This window comes from Carcharodon carcharias, chromosome 34, assembly GCF_017639515.1.
Source record: "Carcharodon carcharias isolate sCarCar2 chromosome 34, sCarCar2.pri, whole genome shotgun sequence".
NCBI lineage: Eukaryota > Metazoa > Chordata > Chondrichthyes > Lamniformes > Lamnidae > Carcharodon > Carcharodon carcharias.
The window spans coordinates 19,254,189-19,266,688 of record NC_054500.1 but is presented as its reverse complement, the minus strand read 5'-3'; the positions used below and the strand labels follow the sequence as shown (position 1 = coordinate 19,266,688).

Here is a 12,500-nt window from a genome sequence, read left to right as displayed (position 1 = left end):
GCAAATGGTCCAGATTTCCCTGGCCGGTGGGGGGGGGGGGGTGGGGGGGGAGGTGTTTGCGAACAATTAAGGACCGTTTGGATGATTCTAGACCCGCCGGCCAATCAGGCAGCGAAGAGACCACTCACCCACAGGGCCTAGGCAGGACACCGCCAGGCCTGGTGGCCAATGGCGGGAATGTGGTGGGGTCGATGTGGCGGGGCTGAAGGTCATAGAGTCATCATGGCACAAAAGGAGGCTGTTCTGCCCATCCAGTCCATGCTGGCTCTGTGTAGAGCAATCCTGTCAAACCCCTTGGGACTGAATGTCACTAGTGGCAGCTCCAGCAATGGGGAAGACACAACGTGTGGTGAGTGTAGTGTGCTTGGGAGGAACAAGTGATTTTGGACCTATAATTCCCCAAAGCTCCTCACACCCCAGGGGTTTTCCCCTCACCTCGGGCTGGACTTTATGGGGCACCGTATTCTCCATTACCCTCCCCCACCCCGACTAAAACGTCGGCAGGGGGATCCCGCCCACCAAAATGCCAGCTACCCCTGAGCTATTTCGGCGCTGGAGGCAGGTATTAATTGGACCAGGGTGAGACTTCTGCCACCAACTTTGGGGGGTGGGGGGGGAGGAAGTCTCACCTCAGAGAGCTGCCAGCCAATCCGATTGGCCCCGAGCTCTTTAGTCCCGGCAGCGCCAGGTTCTAGCGCTGGAACTGCACCCAGTTCCTGGACAAGAGGGGGTTATGGAGCCGGAGTTCGGGGTGAGAACAGGGCATCGACAGGGCCTGGCTGGAAGACCCTAGCAAAGAGGCACGGAGGGGGGGTGGTAAGGAGGGGGTGCGTCTCCAATGGGTGCAGGGGGACCCCCTCAAAAGGAGATTCCCTGCCCCCCCCCACCCTCTCCCAACACCAGCCTGCACAGCAAAAGGTGCCGGGCTATTCACCTGGTGTAGGCCTCCCCCCTCCCATGGGTAAAAAGGGAGACAGGAAGGGGCAGAGTGGGGCAGGAAGACGATCTGAAGGCCCACGCCTTCAAACATGCCGTAAAAATCCAGCCCCTTGTATCTAGGTCTGTCGTAGGCTAATCAGTAAGCGATTAATGGCCACAGTTAGTCAACCATTTCATTACTGTTGCATCATGTGACTGCCAAGGATGCTAGGTGGTGAGCTGGGTGGATACTGGTTCAGGAATTCTTACCACAGGATTACATGGAATTGTTAGACCGCAAGAGGAGGCCATTCAGCCCATCGTGGCTGCAACGGCTCTCCGAATGATCAATTCACCCAGCGCCATTCTCCCGCCTTCTCCCCGTAACCCTGCGCACTCTTCCTTTTCAGACAATAACCCGATTGACTTTTGAATGCTTCAGTTGAACCTGCCTCCACCACACTCTCAGGCAGCGCATTCCAGACCCTAACCACTCCTCTCCACTTCCTTTTCTCCAAGGAAAACTGTTCTAACTTCTCCAGTCCATCTCCATAGCTGAAGTTCCTCATCCCTGGAACCATTCTCATGAATCTTCTCTGCACCCTCTCCAATGCCTTCACATCCTTCCGAAAGTGTGGCGTCCAGAGCTAGATGCAATGCTCCAGTTGAGGCTGAACTAGTGTCTCATACAATTTCAGCATAACCTCCATCCTCTTGTACTCTATGCCCCTGTAAATAAAGCCCAGGATGTCGTCCTGCCACCTTCAATGATATCCCAAGGAGTACTGTAACCTCAGCAAGTATCTGAACCACCAGAACCAGGGGGTGGGGGAGGAAATCCGGGGTTAAAAGACCCCCAGATGAAACTGATAGCGAGCGAAGTTGCAGGATTAGTGCTTTGATGCAGCGAAATGGATTCCTATCCGACTAATGAATGTTGAGCGTTGGCTTCTTCAGTAACACTGTCAAATCAAAGTGACAGGCCTGGCTGATTTATCATGCGGGTCTGGCCCGCACATCTTTTTGGGCCTCGTTTCCATGGCAGCCAGTCCCAGGCTGTGGCCTAGGAGAGTCAGCCTCTTGTTAAAGGGTTTCAGCAGTGATGATATGTCGACAGTAAGACACGTGGATGAACAAACTTGATCCTAATGGCTTGAAACTCATGTCAGGTTTCTCTGGACCAATTTACTTGCTGCCCCTTCACGTGTCCCCTCCCACCCGTGACTTGGCGCCAAAACAAAACAGGTCCCCCCCCCCCACCGCCTCCACCCCCCACCCCTCCTTTTCCCACATGCTGCCTCCGGCCTTCTGCCGAGCATCTGGAGTCTTCCGCCTCCCCCCTTTCTCTACGCCTGGTGCGTCTGTGCCTGGGTGACACACAACCAATAACAATAACAACAACAGAGCCATGAGCCGCACTGTTTGGGTAAAAGGTTCTGGGTTCGAGTCCCTGCCTGCGCCGAGCGAGTTGGCATTCGTGGAGACAAGATCAAATAACAGGAGCCAAGGAGGTTGCGTTACCCTCTCGCTGCCAGTTGACTTGGCACACAGGGTGGTGGCTCCCCGCCCACAGGCTGACATTTTTTTTTTGGCTGCCCACACAAGGGATGTGCAAGCAGATGGCAATTCTGATTGGTAGATGGCGTCTCCCTGGAGACCGTCTGACATCACTGGCAAATCTGCACGTCCGGAAGACTTGACGAACAGCCCAACTCACCGAGAGCGGTGACAGCGTCTGATTTACATACGCCTGAATATTCATGAGGCTGAGAATTAAGTAACATCATTTCGAATAGTTAAGAGAGGATGAAAGCAGAAGAAGGAGAACGCTTGATCGGGAATGGATGAGCTGCACAAGGCTGTAGTCCCAGTGCCAAAAACTGCACCAAGTACCAGGTCAAGATTACAACCTAGGCCAGTGTCGCACTGAGGGAAGACAAACTAGTTAAAACTCATCCAATCAGGTAATGAGCAGAGTGTTTGCTATCCAATTGTGTGGGGCTCCACAAAGGTGGACATGTCAGGTGACCAATAGTGAGAGGGTGAGGGTGGGGGCTGCTGGTGATGGGTGCTCATTGACAAAACCTCCAGGGATAGGCCCGAGTAGAGTTGGCAACACTGCACTCCCAATAAGAACTCACTATGAAAAAGGCCAAAGTGATGCTCTAAATGGAGACATTTCGATCTGTTCTTTCCAAGTGAAAAATCGAGTTAGGCTCCAGCTTACCTCCACTTGCATATTCCATAACCAAGTAGAGGGTTTTTTCCGTCTCAATCACCTCGAATAACTTCACTACAAAATAAAATTATAAACAATTATCAGATTGGCCAGACTCGCTCTGTGTAACAGGCTATTTTTTTCAACATTACTACGGCCAGTTGCCCTTTGAACTCTCCCCTTCCTTCACCAGATCCAAGTTTCCCCGATCCCATGGCCTAGTCATATTATCACTGGACTAGTATTTCAGAGACCCAGGGTAATGGTCTGGGAACCCGGATTCAAATCCCACCACGGGCAGATGATGAACTTTGAATTCAATAAAAATCTGGAATTAAAAGTCTGATGATGATCACGAAACCATTGCCGATTGTCATCAACACACATCTGGTTCCTATAGGGAAGGAAATCTACCATCCTTACCTGGTCTGGCCTACATGTGATTCCAGATCCACAGCAATGTGGTTGACTCTTAAATGCCCTGTGAACAAGGACAATTAGGGATGGGTAATAAATGCTGGCCTAGTCAACGATGCCCGTGAACGAATTAAAACTCTCTTCTGCATTCCCATTGTGTTACAGAGGAACTGGAGGAGGCCATTCAGCACCACCCCCCCCCACCAAGCCTGTTCCGCCATTCAATCAGGCCCTGGTCGCTCTGCACCTCAGCTCCATTTTCCTGCGTCGGGTCCATATCCCCCGATACTCTTAGCCGGCAATAGTTTGTCCTTCCCAGTCTTGAGATTTCCAATTGATTCTCCCTCCCCGCCAGCCCAGCCTCGGCAGTGTTTTGGGGGGAGAGAGTTCCACATTTCCATGGGCCCTTGAGTAAAGAAGTGCTTCCTGATTTCACCAATGAACGGCCTGGCTCTAGTTTTAACACTTTACCTCTTGCTCTGGACTCAGCCCACCTGAAGAAATAGATTCTCTGTCTCTAACCTACTGAATCTCCCTTATCGAAGTGCAGAGGGACAGGGAGCGCACTTTGACAGATCCCTGAAGGCATAGGGTTGCCAACCCTCCAGAACTGGCCTGGAGTCTCCAGGAATTGAAGATCAGTCTCCAAGACACTGCTGTGGGCAACCCTGGAGAAAAATCATCGGGACATTAAGGTTTTAAAAAAAAAGTCTTTGAACGTTTCTCTTTATCAGTAATAAAAATATTGAAAATGGGAAAAGAAAGTCTGTTTGGCTGACAGTCGAGCATCATCCAGTTGGGTAATGAGTCTTTTTGCTTTCCAATTGGCGTAGGAAGGCCGTACGTCACAAGGATGGACATGTTGGCTGACTAATGGTTGGGGCATAGTTCCAAATAAGGGTCATACCTTTAAGACCGAGATGAGGTGGAATTTCTTTTTTTGTCGAAGCTTTTCGTCTTGCACTCATCAGGTCAATCGCAAGAATACCAATGTCAGGGGAAGCAGCAACTTTATACTGTATGTGAAGACAGTGCTGATTGGTTGGCAAGTGGAATCTGATTGGTACAGATATTGCCATGGAAAATGCACAAGTATATGGTGACTGACAGTTAACTGCCAAGCCATTGTTTGAAATTTTACACCAGGCAACTTGACTCTGATTGGTCAAGGCATTGCCCTGAGGAATGAACCAGCAATACTTTCCTTTATTGGCCAATTGGGTATCGAATAGAATAGCAGGGAGGCAATGCTGGAACTGTATAAATAACTGGTTAGACCACAGCTGGAGTACTGTGTGCAATTCTGGTCACCACACTCTGGGGAAGACGTGATCGTTCTAGAGGGTACAGAGGAGATTTAAGGGGATGTTGCCGGAAATGGAGAATTTTAGGGATGAGGATAGATTGAATAGGCTGGGATTGTTATCTTTGGAACAGAGGAGGCCGAGAGGAGATTTAATTGAGGTTTATAAAATAATGAGGGGCCTAGATAGAATGGATAGGAAGGCCCTACTCTCCTTGGTTGAGGGGTCCATAACCAGGGAGCCATAGATTTAGGGTAAGAGGGAGGGGGTTTGTAGGGAAATCAAGGGGGGGGATGGTTTTCACCCAGAGGGTGATGGGGATCTGGAACTCACTCCCTGACAAGGTAGTAGAGACAGAAACCCTCAAAACATTTAAAAAGTACTTGGATATGTACCCGAAGTGCCGTGGCCTATAAACCAAGAGCTGGAAAGAGGGATTCGATTGGTTATCTCCTTGTCGGCCAGTGTGGACCGATGGGCCGAATGGCCTCCTCCCATGCTGTAAATGTTTATGGTTCTATGATTCAAACACCTCAGTGAGATCAAACCTCAACCTTCTAAACTCAAGGGAATGGGAAGCCAAGTTTATGCAACCAAGCCTCACAATTTAACCCTGGCATCAATCAGAGGGTTCTGCACTGCATTCTTTGCTAAGACCAATCCATCCTTCCTGAGGTCCAGTGCCCGGGTTGAAAGCAACAGTTCGGATTGGATCTTACAAAGACTCTTGGTTTCATTTCTCCAGAAATGGGAGGGACACAGGAACATAGGCCTTAGGAACAGGGGTTGGCCATTTGGTCTTTCAAGCCTGCCCCAAACTGGAGAGTGACTTGAAAGGGGTCTTTAAGATTATACTAGAGTAAGAATAGAGAAAACGTTTTCACTTGGTAGGAAAGAACTAGAGGCCATAGATATAACAGTTACCAATGAATACAAACACAGGAAATAGGAGCAGGAGTAGGCCCTCGAGACAGTTCCTCCATTCAAGAAGATCATGGCTGACCTGATTGTAACTTCCTGCCTAGCCCCGCTAATCTTTCACCCCTTGTTTATCAAGAACCTGCCTTAAAAATATCCTAAGACTCCGCCTCCGCTGGCTTTGGAGGGAAGGATTTCCAAGAACTCTCTACCCTCAAAGAAAAAGTTTCTCCTCATCTCCGTCTTAAAGGGGAGATTTAAATGGGTGACCCCCTTATTTTTGAACAGTGACCCAGTGAATATGAGGAGGTGGTAGCGCAGTGGTAATATCGGTGCACTAGTAATCCAGAGGCCCCAGGCTAATGCTCTGGGGACATGGGTTCAAATCCCCAATTCAATTAATAAAATCTGAGATTGAAAGCTATCCTCAGGTGACCATGAAACAATTGTTGTAGAAACCCCACTCGTTCTTGGGTTTCAAAATGCCCCTTTGGGGAAGGGAAATCTGCCATCCTTACCTGGTCTGGCCTACACGTGACTCCAGGTCTACAGCAATGTGGTTGACTCTTAACTGCCTTCTGAAATGATCTAGCGAGCCATTCAGTCCAAGGGCAATTAGGGATGGGCAATAAATGCTGGTCTTGCCAACAGCGCCCACATCCCATAAAATAACTTAAAAAATAAATCCAATCAAGAATTCAGGCCTCGTTCATTCTCTTTACCCAGAGAGTGGTGAGAATGTGGAGCTCGCTACCACAGGGAGTGGAGGACGTGAATAGCTTAAGCACATTTAAGGGGAACTCGATAAACACGAGAGCAAAGAGATGCTGAGAGGCTCAGCTGAGGTAAACGGAAGGAGATGAGACTCAGATTAGTACAGACTTCACTGTCGCTGGATCAAAAATCCTGGAACTCCCTCCCTAACAGCACTGTTGGTGTACCCACACCACAGGGACTGCAGCGGCTCAAGAAGGCAGCTCATCACCACCTTCTCAAGGGGCAATTAGGGATGGGCAACAAATGCTGGCCCAGCCAGTGAGGCCCACATCCTGTAAATGAATTTAAAAAAAAAGCTCTAGTTGTTCTGAATGGCCTGTTTCTGTGCTGCACATTCTCGTAACTTGGCACCAGGGTTTGTACATAGGAGGAGGAACATGTTAAGTGAAAAATTGCAGTGTGGTAGCTCAGGGTCAGCAAAACAAAGGCAAGTTCCTATGAGCTGATGCCCGGCACAATAGTTGCCATCACTTTCTTGGCCACTGCGTCCAGTTACTCAACACCACAAACTCTTCACACGGGCAGTAACACACACAGAAAGAGAAGAGCAAACAGAGGTGGCTTTCTGAAATAAAAACAGAAAACGCAGGAAAAACTCAAGCGGGGTCTGACGGCATCTGTGGAAAGAGAGAGAGAGAGAGAGAGAGTTAACGTTTCGAGTCCGTGTGACTCTTCTTCAGAGCTTCAAGAGAAGTAGAAACGTGATGGGTTTTATGCAGTTTAAGAGGGGGTGGAGCAGATGGAACATGATAGAAGGGCCAGGGATAGGTGGGAGCCAAGGAGAAATTTGACCATCTTGGACACAAGACGATGGGAGTGTTAATGGGAGTGTTAAAGACTAAAGGTGGTGCTGATGGTGGCATAAAGGTAAGAAAGGGTCAGCGCTCTGTGAAAGAACAACATAAAAACAAGTGACAGATGGCCCTGTGTGGGGAGGGGCCAGGGTCTGTTGGGGATAAAGGATAAAAATATAATTAGGAATTTTTAAAAATTGGATTAAAGAAGGGGTAAAGATGGAGGAGAGAGTTCATGTTCTGAAGTTGTTGAACTCTGATGGTTTTCTGGTGGCTTCGATTTTGGATTGCGAAGGGTAACAGGTTTAGCCCCTGGGGAGGTGACAGATGTGAGCTCTGTGTACCTGGGGCCAGGAGGAGTTGGGTTAAGGGTGAGATGGGGTTGGGTGGGGGGGGGGGGGGGGCGGTAGGGAAGAGAAATCAGACATGGCCCACAACCCTAATCGTAAACCAGGGACTCCTCTGCGGGCAGATATCAGACAAGTACAGGGCTGCAATGCACGGCCTATTCTCCCAGCCGGATTCAGCATATTCAGGGGGTTGGGGGGGGTGGGGGGTGAGGGCAACCAGGAGAGAACTGGAAGAGGAGGGAAATACAGACAAACAAAATATGCCCCCCTCCACCCCCCCCCCCCCCCCCCCCCCCCCACCCCCAACCCCGCCACTCACCGATATTCGGATGGTTCAAACACTTCATAATTCGCACTTCCCTGAAAAGCTGAAACAGAGAAAGAAAACAGTGGGAGTGTTTGGCACAGCATTTGCAACACCATAGAAGACAGCAGAGATCAGATGGAGGCCAATCAGGAAGCGTCAAAGTTGGCCATAAAACCGTGCCAACTGGGGTTCTCAACACATGGCCGTTTGCCATCAGTGCCGTCTGGTACAGCCCGTTGCCATGGTGATGTCAGGAGCTTGCCATCAGAGAGAGCGAATTAACACGTCCTTCTTACTAGGCCCCACCGCAGTAACAACAACTCATATTTAACGTCATTAAGCCCCCCCCCTACCCTCCCCCAGGCACCTTTGCAGTGACACCGTAAAACAAAATATGAGACATCAGCCGCATGAGGGGGTATTAGGGCAGATGACCCCAAAGAGGTAGGTTTTTAAGGAGCCTCTTAAAGAAGGAGGGAGAGGCAGAGAGGTTCAGGGTGGGTATTTGAGAGCTTAGGGCCCAGGTAAAAAGGTAAATCTTTCATATACCGACATTTTATGAAAAATAAAAGGCTCAGGAAAGTTAAAGGTGCCCATCGCTCCATTACTCTAACCCCTTCCCATCTTAACATCCAATTGTGTCTGTAATGATCCTCAATCTGGGATGTCCGAACTACTACATAGGATTACAGCACAGAAACAGGCCATTCAGTCCAACTAGTCCATGCTGGTGTTTATGTTCCCCTCTGGCCTCCTCCCTACTTTTCTCCTCTAAATCTATTAGTATAATCAACTATTCCCTTAGAGTTGCCAACTCTCCAGGATTGGCCTGGAGTCTGCAGGAATTGAATATCAATCTCCAGGACACTGCTGTGTGCAGCCCTAGAGAAAAATCATCGGGACAATCAAAAAGATAGACTAAAAAAAAAAACTTTTCTTTGAATATTTCTTTTTTACCAGATATAAAAATGTTGAAAATGGGGGAGAAAAGGCTGTTTGGCTGATAGTCAAGCATCATCCAATTGGGTAATGAGTCTTTTTGCTTTCCAATTGGCGTAGGAAGGCCGTAGATCACAAGTTTCCCTCCTATTTTTAAATTTATTTTGATCTATTGTTTCATCTCCACCTTTTAGCCCATTTCGATCCCTTCCCCCCACCCCACCCCCACTAGGGCCATCTGCCACTAGCTTGCTTCCCTTAATGTCCCCATTAGCACTTCCTTTAGATAATATCACCACCATCAACACCCCTTTGTCCTTTTGTCTATGACATCTTTGGCAGTCTCTTCTTGGCCTCCACCTATCGCAGGCCCCCTATCGAGCTCTACCTGTCCCACCCCCTTATACCAGCTTATATTTCGTCTCATTTCTATATGTCTTAGTTCTGATGAAGAGTCATACGGACTCGAAACGTCAATTGTCTCCCTCTCCGCAGATGCTGTCGGACCTGCTGAGTTTTTCCAGGTTTTTTTGTTTTTATTTTACAAGGATGGACGCGTTGGCCGACCAATGGCTGGAGTGTGGGGGCGAGTCATGTGATGGAACCTCCAGGAATACATTTAATCACAGTTGGTGACCCTACTTCTCCCTCATCTGCTTGCCTCACTTCCCCTTAAACACATCTATACTACTCACTCCGACCAATTCCCTACTTTTCAACTCTATCCCTCAAGAGGTAAAGCCCTGGTGATTGATTTGCTTTCTCTGTTAATCTGTGGTACGACCGCTTAGTGATTAAAGTACTCGCACTCTGCTCCACTACCCGACCTAGACTCGCACCTCCCGGGGAGCAAGCGACCTCCCCATTCTTCCTACCAAAATGTGATGACCTCACGTTCATCTGCGTTGAATTCCATTTGACAATTATTTGCCCCTGCTGCAAGTTTATTAATGCCCTCCCTGAGGTAAGTTGGTCGCCATCCTCCTCAGTGTTGGCGACACCCTCCAATTTGGTGTCACCGACATTCGCCTGAATTCACCATCCCGGCCGCTCAATTAATTAAAACCTCAAAAAATTAAAAATAACTGCCGACAGTTAATACAAGACTTATTTTTTGACAAGGAGACAGGCACTGTGATAATCCCAATGCTGATATTTGACACCTTATTTTGTGCGCTTTCCAGTATTTTGAGTGCAATATGAACAATATGTTCCTCGCCTGGAAAGAGGTCTTGCCTGGATTTGAATGAAAGCTGCTTAAATTTGATGTCATTTGGGAATTTATTTATTTTTCTCTGATACTATTAAACTTCCTCCCCATCTTGGCAGGTCCCAGGAAGGAGGGATTTTTAAAAATTCAGTTATGGGCCGTGGGTTTCGCTGGCTGGCCCAGTGTATCTTGCCCATCCCTAATTGCCCCTTGAGAAGGTGGTAGTGAGCCGCTGCAGTCCATGTGGTGTAGGTACACCTACAGTACTGTTAGGGAGGGAGTTCCAGGATTTTGACCCAGTGACAGTGAAGGAACGGCCGATATATTTCCAAGTCAGGGTGGTGAGTGACTTAGAGGGGAACTTCCAGGTGATGGTGTTCCCATCTATCTGCTGCCCTTGTGCAGGCTTTGCAAGGCTATGGGCCAAGTGCTAGTAAATGGGATTAGGTAGGTAGGTCAGGTGTTTCTCACATGTCGGTGCAGACTCGATGGGCGTCTTCTGCTCTGTGATTTGATAATGTGGATTCAAAATTGGCTTGGTTGGAGGAGGCACAGGGTGATGACAGAAGGATGCTTTAGTGACTGGAAGCCAGTGTCCACTGACGTACCACAGGGATCTGTGCTCGGTCCCCTATTATTTGTCATTTATGTAAACGACATAGATGACTATGTGGGGGGTAGAATTAGTAAGTTTGTGGATGACACAAAGATTGGCTGGGTGGTTAACAGTGAGGGTGAGTGTCTTTGGCTACAGGAAGATATAGACGGGATGGTCAAATAGGCAGATAAGTGGCAGATGGAATTTAACCCTGAAAAGTGTGAGGTGATACACTTTGGAAGGAGTAATTTGACAAGAAAGTATTCAATGAACGGCATGACACTAGTAAGTTCTGAGGAAGGGACCTTGGCATGTGTGTCCATAGATCTCTGAAGGTGGAGGGGCATATTAGTGAGGTGGTGAAAAAGGCATTTGGGACACTTGCCTTTATCAATCGAGGCATAGATTACAAAAGTAGGGAGGTCATGTTGGAGTTGTATAGAACCTTGGTGAGGCCACAGCTGGAGTACTGTGTGCAGTTCTGGTCACCACATTATAGGAAGGATGTGATTGCACTGGAGGGGGTGCAGAGGAGATTCACCAGGATGTTGCCTGGGATGAAACATTTAAGTTATGAAGAGAAGTTGGATAGACTTGGGTTATTTTAGTTGGAGCAGAGAAGACTGAAGAGTGACCTGATTGAGGTGTACAAGATTATGAGGGGCATGGACAGGGTGGATAGGGAGCAGCTGTTCCCCTTAGTTGAAGGGTCAGTCACGAGGGGACATAAATTCAAGGTGAGGGGCAGGAGGTTTAGGGGGGATGTGAGGATAAACCTTTTTACCCAGAGGGTGGTGAGGGTCTGGAATGCGCTGCCTGGGAGGCTGGTGGAGGCCGGTTGCCTCACATCCTTTAAAAAGTACCTGGATGAGCACTTGGCACCGTCATAACATTCAAGGCTATGAGTGCTGGTAAATGGGATCAGGTAGTTAGGTCAGATGTTTCTCACGTGTTGGTGCAGACTTGGTGGGCCGAAGGGTCTCTTCTGCACTGTGATTCTGTGCTTCTAGATGGTAGTGGTTGTGGGTTTGGAAGGTGCTGCCTAAGGAGCCTTGGTGAATTCCTGCAGTGTATCTTGTAGATGGTACACACACTGCTGCTACTGTGCATCGATGGTGGAGGGAGTGAATGTTTGTGGATGGGGTGCCAATCAAGCAAGCTGCTTTGTCCTGGACGTTGTCGAGCTTCTTGAGCGTTGTTGGAGCTGCACTCATCCAGGCAAGTGGAGAGTATTCCATCACATTCCGGACTTGTGCCTTGTAGATGGTAGACAGGCTTTTTTGGGGAGTCAGGATGTGAGTTACTCATCGCAGGATTCCCAGCCTCTGAGCTGATCTTGTAGCCACAGTATTTATATGGCTAGTCCCTTCAGTTTCTGGTCAATGGTAACCCCCAGGATGTTGATAGTGGGGGATTCAGTGAGGGCAATGCCATTGAATGTTAAGGTGCGATGGTGAGATTCTCTCTTGTTGGAGATGGTCATTGCCTGACACATGTGTGGCGTGAATGTTACTTACCAGGTATTGTTGCATTTGGACATGGACTGCTTCAGTATCAGAGGAGTCGTGAATGATGCTGAACATTGTGCAATCATCAGCAAACACCCCCACTTCTGACCTTATGATGGAAGGAGGGTCATTGGTGAAGCAGCTGAAGATGGTTGGGCTGAGGACACTACCAAGAAAAGATTGTCCACTAGCAAATCAGAATGTAGGCAACATTTACATCAACAGCTGTGGCTCAAAGGGTA

At 48.6% G+C, this 12,500-nt stretch overlaps 1 protein-coding gene across 6 annotated transcripts in view; it reads right to left on the bottom strand.

Moving 5' to 3' along the window:
* mark4b (MAP/microtubule affinity-regulating kinase 4b) overlaps nt 1–12,500 on the bottom strand; it is a 242,384-nt gene that overhangs the window by 114,200 nt on the left and 115,684 nt on the right. For all 6 annotated transcript variants that reach the window (XM_041179273.1, XM_041179276.1, XM_041179275.1 and 3 more), the window contains exons 4-5: nt 8,016–8,064; nt 3,146–3,211 (exon numbers count right to left, since the gene is read on the bottom strand). In XM_041179273.1, the coding sequence (XP_041035207.1) occupies nt 3,146–3,211; nt 8,016–8,064 (115 nt within the window). The remainder of the gene's footprint in view (nt 1–3,145; nt 3,212–8,015; nt 8,065–12,500) is intronic.